The 13,600-nt window shown below is 37.2% G+C and overlaps 1 protein-coding gene across 3 annotated transcripts in view; it reads left to right on the forward strand.

The window, feature by feature from the left end:
- The window catches only part of ATP2A2 (ATPase, Ca++ transporting, cardiac muscle, slow twitch 2), a 57,810-nt gene that overhangs the window by 1,123 nt on the left and 43,087 nt on the right, over positions 1-13,600 (forward strand). For all 3 annotated transcript variants that reach the window (XM_010841356.1, XM_010841357.1, XM_010841355.1), the window contains exons 3-5: positions 70-152; positions 7,732-7,836; positions 11,349-11,487. In XM_010841356.1, the coding sequence (XP_010839658.1) occupies positions 70-152; positions 7,732-7,836; positions 11,349-11,487 (327 nt within the window). The remainder of the gene's footprint in view (positions 1-69; positions 153-7,731; positions 7,837-11,348; positions 11,488-13,600) is intronic.

Here is a 13,600-nt window from a genome sequence, read left to right on the forward strand (position 1 = left end):
CCCCCCCCCCCCCCCCCCGTATGCTGATCTTAAGATGACATTTACAACAAATATGTTTTTTTCTAACAGGAAAAACCTTGCTGGAACTTGTGATTGAGCAGTTTGAAGACTTACTAGTTAGAATTTTATTGTTGGCAGCATGTATATCTTTTGTAAGTATAAGGAAATTTCTTCTATTTCCCCAAAGTTGAGACTATACCTTAGATGAAAAAGCAGGAAGCAGCTGTCTATTGAGTGAGAACATTTTATTTGGATATTTAAGCTGCATTTTCGTGTTTCTGGTTTTGGGTTTTTGTGTTTTTGTGTTTTTTTTTAATACCCTAGGTATTTGAAAATTATAAATAGAACACGCCATTCCTATACAGAAAATAAATGAATGCCTGACATTTGCAGTCCATTTAGAAATTGTTGCCAAATGTGGCAGGCAGGGGCTTTATAAATTCTTGTGGTTTATCAGTTTTTAATACCAAAAAGTTGCTTATTGGAAGGCTTTTTCTGTTTTGGGTTCTTCCGTTGTGTAAGATCATACTAAGATGATGTTGGGCTCTTTGTAGTCTGTAAATAGAACTTACAAAAGGAATATTCCAGTTGCTCTCCCTTCCTGGTAATGGCAAGGTGACAGTTGTTTCTGACAGTGACAAGAATGATGACGGCAGTGATGGCACCACTGTTGACCAAATTTGGTCACTGACCTTTAGGGTAGTATATTTATCTAAATTGGACCCCCATCTTGAGTGGCTCCTAGGTTGAGAGAACAACGTTTAGTACAATTGGTTCTAGATCTTAAAAGAAAAAAAAAACACATTGTTTTTTCATGTTCTGTGTGTGCTTACCCGCTTGAGTCCTGTATGGTTGCTAAGAAACTGGTGAAATGCAAACAGCAGAAGAAAGGTGATGGGCATTGAAAAGGATAATTCTAGATTCTTAGTTTTTTTTTTTTTCCTGTTCAGCATTAACGTTTTATTGCATTTTTTTTCTCATGAGCAGTGGACCTCCAAGTTTTCCTAAAAATGGTCATGAATAGGACACAGATGTTCTTAATCCTAACAAGAGATGCCTTTTGTTCTTTAAAGTGCAGTATTTTATTCTTATAAAAACCAGGATGAGAAATGCAATAACTGTTTTCAGGCTTTGCAAACTTGATGCAACTTCAAGGTTTCTTTTTTGTGTGTTTGCAAAAGACGCGTGCAAGCCTCAGGGATCTACCTCAGTCTTTATTGACAACCTTACCCCAGAGGGCTATTTTGAGAACTAAATACATGAAGCAGTGAGCATTTGTTTACTTTAGGTGAAGGAAAAAAGTTGGCAAGAGGTGAGCTTTTTTGAAATTTCTCAAATTCTGCCATGAGACTGCCATATATCACGCCATGTTAGCCAAGTGATGTGTACCCATTAATAATTCCTCACAAATGTCTTCTATGGTTTTCATTGAAGAAAATTAAGAGAGTATCATAGCAACTCATGCAGCATCCTGACTTAATCACTCTATATCTTATATGTGTCTGTTTTTTCTTGATTAGTTAAAAAATTCTGTTAGTGGCTGCTGCTTTACCAATTCAAAGATTAGTGCTGTTTGGCTAGTTTCTACATTGTCATGGGACAAAACAACTAATGTGTTTGAGCTAGTATAATGCTTATGTTTAAACTGGCTACATAATTTTAAAATAATCTCAAGTTTTGCAGTTTTGATACTGGGCTTCAGTGAGGTCATTAGGGACCTCTTAGAAGTTAATCAGGTGCTGTATACAAGCCAAAGATTAAATTTTTATTGAGATATTTTGTGTGTGTGATTTAAGGCAGTGTTGGAACATCAGTGGCATTATTTCCAGTAGACAGGCTATTGACTGTTTGAGTTACATAGAATCTCAAGTGGCCAGTTTTGAGTGACTTTATACTAATACTTTGCATTATGATGTAGTTTTTGCTTTACTTTGTTTTTTTGGCTGTACCTCAAGTCCTGGGGGAACTTTAGTTCCCCAATCCATCTCTGGTAGTGAAAGTGCCGAATCCTAACCTCCGGACCACCAGGAAATTCCCTCAAGTGGGTTTTTAAATACATGCTTTAATTTTGTTGTAAGGTAGGATGTTGACTTTTTATAGCTTCATAGGTCTATATTTCTCAGTTGAAGTTTGAGTTACCTTTTAGGTAACCACATGGAGTTATTGCTTAGGAAGTGAACTGTGTTATGTTTTTATTTTATGGGCTGCTAAACACAAAAAAGTCTGGGCTTCCCAGGTGGCTCAGTGGTAAAAAGTCCACCTGCCAATCAGGAGACCCAGGTTTGATCCCTGGATTGGGAAGATCCCCTGAGGAAGGCAATGGCAACCTGCTCTGGTATTCTTGCCTGGAAAATCCTATGGATAGAGGAGCCTGGTGGTACAGTCCATGCGGTTGCAGAGTCGGACATGACTTAGTGACTAAAGAAACAGGAAAGTTTAAACGTTTATTGTTTAGGAAGTACTGTAACTTTAATTTGCTTTGATTTGTTTGAAGACAGTGTGGATATAAACCTGTTGATTTTCTTCATGGGGATTGGGACTATTGCTGCATTGTACTTGACCTTTTCATTCCACGTTTCTTTATCTGTGAAAAGAGCACTGAATCTTTTGTGATAATCAGTTGATTCCTATGAGCTTCCCTGGTGGCTCAGACGGTGAAGAATCTGATTTTGTTGATTCCTGTTCGTTTATCAGGCAAAACAGTAAAAAGTACATGTTCTTTTGGAGAAGCAAATAGGTTTATAATCAATACATGATGCATTATCAGGTTCTACTCAAGTTAAGAAATACTAGGCTTTAGTGACATATTTCAAATGTCAAATTAAGTAGTAAACTGTTAACCAAAGTTAATATTTTGCTGATGCAAAAAGTAGGGAACAGCATTAATGTTTTACACTTGTGACCTGTAGGGATAAAGTTTAATTGACTTGTCCCTTTGGGTTGGAAGAAGTGAGCTGTGTGTCTCTGTTGCATATGAAGTAACATTAGAAATTCCTTGACATTCAGTACCTTCTTTTCCTTTCACTTTTTCTTTCCATCCCCCTTGCTCACCAACTTTGCCCTTCATATAACACATCATGATTGCTTAATTGGACTGCCTGTTCTTTTCTCCCTTCACTGCTTTGTTAGGAATTGAGCATCTTAGGTACATAGCATGAACACTGGGGATACAGCTTGGAAGGAAATACGGTATCCTACGTGGAGCTGACATTCTAATGGAGGCAGATTAAAAAATTAAAATATTTAATAATCTGTTGGATTGGAGAGAGTGCTGTGGAGAAAAAGTGGGTGAGGAGGGTGGTGGCGGAATAAGGGGCCATGTGGAAAGAGTGCAGTTTTCAAATTGGGAAGTCAGGAGAGGTGTCTAAGGTGATGGTACCTGAGGGAAGTGAGCGTGAGGACTATTTGTCTCATCTGTCTGACTCATGTCCTCTGTGGTAACCCAATTTGCATAATTTTTTCTATCTTTCACTCCTATTACCCCATCTCGGCTACTTAGATTGACCCTAAAATGCTAATTAAGCTTTCTTAGACTAAGACACTTCTCAAATTTTGGTTTATATTTGAATAATTTGTCTTTTCCTACTGAAACCTTTGAAGGGACTATTAATTCCTTTTAGAGCCTAGGTTAGTGCTTTTGTTAAAAGAAATACCTGGATGAGTTTGTGTTGGTAGCATTTTCAGAATACATGAAATTGATTTACTTTGCTTTTCTCAATAAGATGTATTCAAGAAGTATTTGGTAATGTAGTGATTTTAAATTTTTCCTGTGGTTTAATTATTTTGAAGGATAAAATGGGCAGTTTACTGATTGATTCAAATAATATATTTTGAGCCTGTGTTTAAAAGATGGTTTGAAAGGTGAATGTCTGGGGGTTTTGTTTTGTTTTTAAAAAGATTATATTCTCAAATCTGAAAATATTGAGTGTTTTCACATGAACTTTGGATTGGAAGATAATATATAGTCTAATCCATACCATTCTTTTTTTTTTAAAATTATTTATTTTGAGTGTATCGTGTTGCTCTTCAGGGACTTGGGGGTGGGGCGATTTCTCTGGTTGTGGTGATCTGGGGTTACTCTCTAGTTGCCGTGCAAGGGCTTCTCATTGCAGTTATTTCTCTTGTTGCGGCTCCCAGGCTCTAGAGCACAGACTTAGTTGCTCTGTGGCGTGTGGACTCATCCCGGATCAGGATTCAAACCTGTGTCTCCTGCATTGGTAGGCTGATTCTTCACCACTGAGCCACCAGGGAAGCCCCCATACTATTTATAATGGCTGATTTTTCTCTCCCCAGATAGTTGTTGTAACACTTAGTGGTGATACTTTAAGTGTTTCTATTTTTTCTTTCTAAAATTTTTGATATAAATTTTTCCTTCATCTAACAAGTATTTGAGTGCTCAAATGCATTGCAAATTTCTAAGGAGACAAGGAAGAATGCAGACCTGGTACATGCTTTAGGACCCTCAGTCCTAGGAATGTGCTTATCTCTCACTTTCTTTTTACAGTCTTGTTAAGAGCTCTGCATATTACTCTGACATGTAGATAATTGAGTCACACAGTACCATGATCTAGTTTATACCAGAACATGTCTTTTTACCTTGGATTAAATTTTGCTTAATTAAATCCTTCTCTCTGACATTTTGGGCTCTACCATCAGAAGTCACTGTTGAGATCAGTCTTATAGATAGCAAAGAGAAGGTACACAATCCTATCTAAAGTTAACCTCGCTAGGGACTTTCCCTGGCAGTCTAGCACTTTAGGGCTTCCCTCATGGCTCAGACAGTAAAGAATCTGCCTGCAATGCAGGAGATCCGGATTCAAACCCTGGGTAAGGAAAATTTCCTAGAGAAAGGAATGGCAACCCACTGCAGTATTCTTGCTTGGAGAATTCCATGGACAGAGGAGTCTAACAGGCTACAGTCCATGGGGTCGCAAAGAGTCGGACATGGCTAAGAGACTGAGCGCACACAACACAACCAGTGCTCTCACTGCTAGGGCCTGGTTCCACTCCTGGTCAGGGAACTAAATAAATAAAGTAACCTAGCAAGTGGTTACTTTGAATGGGATTGACAAGTTTGAAAGTTTTGATCTTGTTGGGTCTGGATAATGTAAGCCCCAGAAGTACTTTTACTGTATTAATAGTGAAAAGCAGGGAAAGAAGAAACACTGTCTAAAATGATTCTACAGCAGTCTTTCCAATTCCTTTTGACACTGTTAATGAGTTAGTTACCTTCTTGCTCTGTGTTTAGTTTATATACTGCTAGGTAGGGACGTGTATGAGATTTGTTTATTTATGCATCTGTATGCAATAAATATATGGTTGAGCATCACCTATATACCGGAGACTCTTCTAGGACCCTGCGGATAGAACAGTAAACAAAAGGAAATACAAACAGATAATCCTTTATATTCAACCTGTTCTCAATAAAGAGTTTTTAGAAACAGTTCCTCTCCCTGCCTCTGTATATTTTGTGTAATTTCTAGTAAACCATAATTATGAACTGACTGTATTATAATGCTAAAAAGACATAATAATGTGTCATCCAGTTTCCCTCTTCTTTTCACTACCCCCTTCCCAAACTCAGGAAGTCTTTCATTTCTCAGCAGCATCTTCCCATTTACATGAGAGATTTTCTTTTCAATTAAACAAAACCATGAAGGACTACACAGTGTGGTTTGAACATGATTGACTGTATTGATTCTTAGGAGTAAATGAAATATGGTTCATCTTTATTTTATAGCACTTAATTGTGAGTTATAGTGAGTTATAGCACTTAATTCTTTGGGTTTTTTAAATATTTTTTGAAGTGTTTAGCAAATTGGTGGTTGTCAACGTTAAATAGTCCAGCACTATCCACATTGAGAGATTTGCCCACTAGTTTATCAGTCAGTAATCATACATTTGACAGAACCTTCAAATAACCAAATGCCTGTGTTACATATAAACATTTAAAGTCACATAGTGGAAGAAAAGGCTACTGCATAATACAGATGACGGTTGTTGCATTACTGATGAATACCACTTGTGCAAAGGAACCACACATTTCTTGAAAAGTAGAAGCTGCTTGCTTGCCTGAGTCTTTTTTCCTTTGCTCCAGTGGATGTGGAATATTGCTTTAAGTTTTTTCCTCAGGCCTAGCTGCCAAGAGGGAAATTCATACTCACTTTAACAAGGTGTGAAGCTTATCTTACAGTTGCTAATGCCTCACTGACCTTTTGGAAAGGTCCTTGCTACTCTTCAAGTTGAGCCATTTTTCTCCCCCAAGAGCTAATTAAGTTTCTTATTTCTGATATGCTCTCCTTGGCAAATGTTTGAAAGGCTAGTATCAAAGCAGCTGTGATCTTGCATCTATCAAAATTTATAACTTCCTAGAGAAGTTTTCATTCTGGCATTAGGCCTGGCCTTAACACCAGGAATGCCCTGTGGAAAGCTTGCAGCAACAATTTCTATTCATTCTGGTGTTTTTGCCTGCCCTGATTAATCTTTCAGGACCTTGTCCTTGTGTCTCATGGATTTTTTTCCTGCTCAAACTGCTTCTTTTGTTGGTGCCATGGTGATGAGTCTACCTGTCTAACAAATTGATATTTGTTGTTAATTCATTGTTGCCCTCTTTTAAACTTGCAAAATTCATGTTGGATCTTGCCTTAATCATCTTTCTGCTTGTTTGCTGTTCCTGTCAAAGCTCATCTTATGGTGTTCACTAGGTACAGACTTAGTCACTGGCTTCATTATTGCCATAAATCATATCTGACAATATTCAATGTATCAAAAACAGTGCTTTCTTTGTTTACTGAATAGATCTTTTAAAGAAAAGATTTCATTGTGGAATATGCAAACATTTTAAGTAGTGTTAAAAGGCAAAGGCAAATCTTACTTCCCAGATTGAATCATGAGATGTGTTTAACATCCTTTTGGATTGGCAGTTTTCCACAAAAATTTGTTGTTAAAAATTTAACCATTTAGTTGCCTCTTTTACTTTTTATTTATCATTGTGTTGGATTCTCTTATTACAGATGCTCAATTATGAAGTACAATGTGGCTCTCTTTTAACTTTTAAATCTGAGAGTTATGGTTGGGTGAGCTAGAGGTTAATTCTTTGCTCATTTTTCTTGGGACAGTGTTCTGTGGCCAGTTGTAATGTTTTTGGGCTTAGATAGTCTCTGAAATGCTGTGTTATACTAGATGTCATATGGAGGTTAACCTTTAGAATACATTCCTGATCTCAGAACAACCTTGCAGTGATGATCTTCAGTAACACCACTGAAAATATGTGGGACATTAGCAGTTTATATACACTAATATTAAAGTCAGTGGTTAAATTACTTTTACTATGCATTTGTGCCACATAGGTATTATCTCATATGAGTATTAACCAAATTAACAAAGTCTGATGATTGCCTTTTAAATTTAGGAAATTATTTTATTTCTTCTGAAAAATATACATAGGAAATGGATGGGGTTTAGTTCTCCAAAGTATTTTTTTTTAATTTTAAACCAATTACTACATGAAAAATAAATTAGTTCTTAAATTATTAAGAAGTTTATAGTTTTGAGTGTTAAGAGTTAGTGAGAACAAGATATGAGCTTGTCATTTATGTCATTACATTTTGCTACCTTTTGTTTCTAAGGATGATAAGAAAAGATTTTATGTATCATAATAATTCCTTTAGTGCCAGCCACTTTTGTGGTACGAACACATTACAGTTCTAATAAATGTCATTTCTCTTTTAGGTTTTGGCTTGGTTTGAAGAAGGTGAAGAAACAATTACAGCTTTTGTAGAACCCTTTGTAATTTTACTTATATTAATAGCCAATGCAATTGTGGGTGTATGGCAGGTAAGCAATAATTCCTGCAGTGCTAAATTTTGGTAATTTACGTAAGATATTTAAACTGTTAGTCTTTCTATTATCTGTTTTTTCTGGTGTGTTGACTAAAAATAGCTGTGGAACTGCTTGTGTTTTTTATTTATTAATTTATTTAATGGCAAAATTTTAGACCTCCTGCATATATAATCTATTAAAATTGCTCATGCTCTGTGGTAGCATGGAATCAAGAACAGTGTTTAAAGGAGCTACTTAAGGAAAACCAGAAAATTTGAGAACCAGTATGTTTATATTTTCTAGTTGCTTCCTATGAAAGACTTCATAAAACCAGTGTCATATTTATTATCCTTGGATTTGTGTGTGTGTGGATTTAGCTGTAAAAGTTATTTGAATCCTAAAAATTTCACGTTCAGAGCATATTCCTGGCTGTTTTCCCTTAATTGTCCTGTGCCCAGGCCTTATTCCCAGAATGGAAGATAATTTTCTTACAGAAACATCATGGGATCACACTTTTGCCGCATGTCTGCATGATTCGTCTCCTGCAAATAGCTAGTTTAAGAATTTTAACTTTTCTAGGACTGTGGGTCTGTTTGATTTTTGTTTTTTATATAGTTTAACAGACTTAGACTAATATTTCACAGTCATCTTTTGAATATTAATCTTTTAGATTTCTGACGGATATAGTCACCTCTTTGAGGACTGAAATAGAGTGCATCTGTCATTCTTAAAAGTGCAAATATCTACACCTACTTAGTCCTGTTGAAATTGTAAACTTATTAGTAAATATGAAGGCCTTTGGGTAATGAGCTCATTTATCATTTAGAAAGATGCCTCCTTAGAAGAAATGTGCCATATTCCTCTTGATTTTTAAAAAAATTGCTTGTAGTTAAGTAGATATGATACTTCTGTGTATTATTTAGGCAAAAGAAACAATACACAGCATTAGACTGTCCTTAAGTTAATAGTGCGTGTTTTTAAATGTACACCATTTACATAGTAGGTGTGAAAGTTGATCAATGGTGTCCGACTCTTTGAGACCCTATACAGTCATGGAATTCACCAGATCATAATATTGGAGTGGGTAGCCGTTCCCTTCTCCAGGAGATCTTCCCAACCCAGGGGTCAAACCCAGGTCTCTCACATTGCAGGCAATTCTTTACTAGCTGAGCCACCAGGGAAGCCTAAGAATACTGTAGTGCATAGTCTATCCCTTCTCCAGCGGATCTTCCTGACCCAGGAATCGAACCAGGGTCTCCTGCCTTATGGGTGGATTCTTTACCAGCTGAGCTACAAGAGTGATTTTATAAGACAGGTACTATTTGACAGATGTGACATTGAAGTTCAGAGGGATTGACTTATCAAAGGCCATATAGGTAGTACATACGTAGAGTATCTGAGATTTATATCCAGGGCCAGACTGGATAGAAGTAAAATAAAATAGCATTTTTTACAGGACTTTTATGTATGTTTTAAATTAAAAGAGTAACATTGTTACATCTTAATCCTATTTACATAATATACAGAAGAGTATGTGCCAGTACTATAGTGTTCTTGCTTTCTGAAAGTAAGGGGAGTTATAGTGTAAGGTAGTATTTGGGAGGGGTCAGGCGTGTATTTCTGATTAGTGTCATCAAGGACAGCTGACAAGCAATTGGGGGAACCATAGAGAAGTCGAGTTTCTGGGTGGAGGCTGGGGAGAATATTCCAGAGAGGGAATGGCATGAGCAGAGAAGTACAGAGTGTGTTTGAGGAACGACATTTAGACCTGTTTGAGTGGAGTAGGTAGGAGTTAAAACTTTTAGAACAAAGGAGACCTCAGACGGTCTTCTAAGTTTTTGTTTGTAGTAAGTTAAGGTATATTTGTCTTTCCCCAAGCTGACTTGTTTTTTGATGTAATCTGAATCCATGGTCATTTGCTTCCCTTTTCCACCCTCTGTACTATATAAATATTCCTTTTGGTAGTTTGGGTTGGTGGGCGGCAGGGGAGGCTCTTTAAGTGATTTTAATTGGCATCTTCATCCTTGGGGTCTGAGATAGTTTATCTTTTAAGTTTATGCTTCTAATTTAAATGTACCTTTGCTGATTTTTAATAGAAGCAAAATATAGTGCTCCTGGACATCTTAACCTTGATCAGTCCAGTTAAACTTTACCTGACATGACCTTGAGGAAGGAGAAAAAAGTAAAACTGCCATAATTCATACATTCAGGGGGGAAAATCCTGAGGAAAAAGTGATTTCAAATTTGACTAATTGAATAGCAGCAATGCTCAGAATTTATTTTTTCTGCAGTATCAGTAATGTTTGAACTTAGCCTTAAGTAGATATGATAGGGATTTAAATTATTTTTGTCATGAACTTCCCAAATTTAAGGTTTCCTATACTTTTTCAGGGATGCATATGTAAAAAGTGAGGCACGCATGCCAATAGCTTTGTTTTCTGTCATCTGAATTCTCTTTTAAGCAGGTTTGGGGACTTAATTTTTACCACAAGGTGAAAAATGAGATTACATGGTATTGAGTATAAATTTTATCTAAGTAAAAGTTAAATTGAAAATGTTTAGTTTAGAGGGCAAAGATGTGAAAGAAATGAAAGAAATTTTTTCCTTTGTCCATTGAATTGAGTAACCTCATTTGGGCACTTGCTTTGTAGACTTTCTCCTTCTAATTGCTTATTTTCTAAGAGAATAAAAGGCAAATTTGGCATATAAACTTCCACCTCCCCTTAAAGGCACTTTCCCTTAGCATTTTTTCAGCATGACTCATTTTAATTGTATATCTTTCATCTTGAAATTAGGGAAGAAAAATTGTGTGTGACTAAGTCTTGACATGTTCATATATAATATTATGGTGAATATGGTTTGTGACTGGCAGTGCTTCCAGCCATTTATTGGTCTCTGCCACTGGAGAGAGATTTAGAATTTGTGAGGAGACGTAAAACTTGGTTTTCTTAATTCATCACTCAAAGCATTTACTATGTGCCAAAGCACAACCTAAGCGTTTTACAGATAGCTTGTAAATTCTCAAACCCGTTGAGAGTGGGTGGGTACTGTTAGTGTCCTGGTTTTGTAGGCAGTAAACCTTGTCTGTCATGTCACTTATCCACAGGCAACATAGCTTTTGAGTGGAAAAGCCTGGGCTGAGCCTGGGCAGTCCAGACCCAGACCATCAGCTTTCATGGGAGACAAGATTGATTTAATGGTGTGAGTGTGTGAGGTTAAAGGTGAGGGCCATGTTGCATGGTGTGCTTAGGGACAGCAGGTTCTAATAATTGCTTTTCTCCATTGATTTTATCCTTATTCTTAGGGTGCTTAGTTTTTTCATTTTTAATATAAAATCAAAAGGGCCTAGTGTTTATTATCTTAAGATGTGAATCATTTACTATTAATGTTATTAATGTGTGTCTCTTGTGGGTTTTTTTTTTTAATTTATATTTTAGGTTAGAATGCTAAAATTTGATTCCTAGGGCTAGAAACATTTAGCAGTGGCAGGCTGTGTTTACTAATTTCTTTTGTTTTCTTTTTTACAGGAAAGAAATGCTGAAAATGCAATCGAAGCCCTTAAGGAATATGAGCCTGAAATGGGCAAAGTGTATCGACAAGATAGGAAGAGTGTACAGCGGATTAAAGCTAAAGACATAGTTCCTGGTGATATTGTAGAAATTGCTGGTGAGTTGAGTTGGTCATTTTTTAAGGTTGTATATTTGAATGCAGTCCTTTCCTCAGGGTTCATACTTAGAGGTTTTAGAAATTAGGCTCACGTGTATCAATTAGATTAACAGATTTTTAGTGCTATCCAAACAAATTACGGTTTTTTGGTAAAATTTCAAAGTGTTTTAGGACCTCCCTTCATGTTGAGAAGATTTTCCTGTTTTTAAAAAAACAAAGGTGAATTACTGTGCTTATTTATTTTCAGTACATTTTAGAAATCTAGTGCTAGTGAGATGAACTTAATCTTGATTTGACAGTTGTAGTGAGCAGTTTGTTAGAATACTAGTTAATGAGCACATGGTTTTTCCTGTTTTAGTTCTTGGCACAAATAATAAGTCAGACTTGCAACTATCAAACCAAATTGATGGTTAAGGGTAATTTCATGACTTTAAAAGCTCTACTTAAAAATATTTTGACATAACACTGAGCCAGGGATGTTAGCCAGAGATCCGAGTTTGGGCTTTTAAAGAGTGAATCCTCTGCCATGCCAGAGCTCTTCACAGATCTCAGAGGTCCTCCTTGCTGTAGGTCAGTGCCAAGTTTTCAGACAGCCCAGAATGCCCCTGGAGCCAGTCAGAACAGCTAATCTTTTTGCAGGCGAATCATTACATTGAGTTCTTCAAATCATTGTGGTTTTTCACACCCTTCTGAGCTCAGCATACTTGTTTTCTTTTTGTGAATGGTCTTACAGTAACACTTTCACATTGACTTGTGGGGAAAGTGTGCTTGTCTCTATTGTCTTACCCACTCTAGTGAGAATTCAGAGTGCTGCATTTCTTGGCTTGTGCTCTGCCGTTTTGACCTTTGAAAGTAAATTTCCAGGACTTCCAGTGGTTAGGACTCCATACTCTCAATACAAGGGATGGGGAACTAAGATCCTGCATGTTGCTTACTGTGGCTAACAACAAAAACCCGCTACCTTGTCATAGGTCTTCCAGAAAAAGAATAGTGTTGTCTGTCTACCCACACGTTGATCACTTAGGACAGCAAAGTTTGTGTAAATGACCTAAGATTTGCTAGGTTATTAATGTTAACAGAAGTACAACTCTGAATGAAATGTTTTGGCCAGTGGATTTTTTAAAACTTAGTTTTGACATAATTTCAGACTTAAAAGTTGCAAGACTAGTCTGAGTTCCCATTTAGCTTTTACCCAGTTTCTGAAAATGTTTGTTATCACGATAACTTGCATTATCACCTTTCAGTCTATATACATTCACACACTTTTGCTGAATTGAGAGTAAATTGAGAAATGATGCCTCTTTGCTCCTAAATACTTAGTATTTATTTTATAAATCTGTAGACCTTAGTCAGATTTAACCATTTGTCACCATGGATTTTACAGCAAAAACACGAGTTAGAGGGGGGTTCTGGTGCTGATGTAGGAATTAGGGCACAGTGGGAAGGCTGGAGATAGGCAGGAGCTAATGAGAGCAAGTGCTATCGAGGGCTGTAGCATTACGAATAATGAGGAAAGGATTTTGAGTGTATGAGTAGCAGTTTTTAAGCAGGGATGCACATCAGAATTATCTGGGGACACTAACAGTTTTTACCAGGTCTCAATCCAAAATATTAATTAGGAATCTCTCTTGGGCATGGAATTACAGTCATACATAGTTTGAAAAGTGAGCCTCAGATTTAGGTGCTAAGCAACAGGTTTTGATAACTGGATAGGTTTGGGGGTGGGTGGGAGTAGGGTGTGCAATCAAAGATACTGACAGGATATCAGGTTTAGGTGACTGGGATGTGATGGTGCCTCGTAACTGAGGAAGGAAACGCTGGAGGAAGATAGTTGTCTTTCCACAATTATGTCATGTGGTAGGTGTACTTACAGAGAAGGCAATGGCACCCCACTCCAGTACTCTTGCCTGGAAAATCCCATGGGTGAGTCCACGGGGTCGCTAAGAGTCGGACACGACTGAGCAACTTCACTTTCACTTTTCACTTGCATGCATTGGAGAAGGAAATGGCAACCCACTCCAGTGTTCTTGCCTGGAGCATCCCAGGGACCGGGGAGCCTGGTGGGCTGCTATCTATGGGGTCGCACAAAGTCGGACACGACTGAAGTGACTTA

Source organism: Bison bison, unplaced genomic scaffold, assembly GCF_000754665.1.
Source record: "Bison bison bison isolate TAMUID 2011002044 unplaced genomic scaffold, Bison_UMD1.0 scf7180017864160, whole genome shotgun sequence".
In the NCBI taxonomy this organism is placed as follows: Eukaryota; Metazoa; Chordata; class Mammalia; order Artiodactyla; family Bovidae; genus Bison; species Bison bison.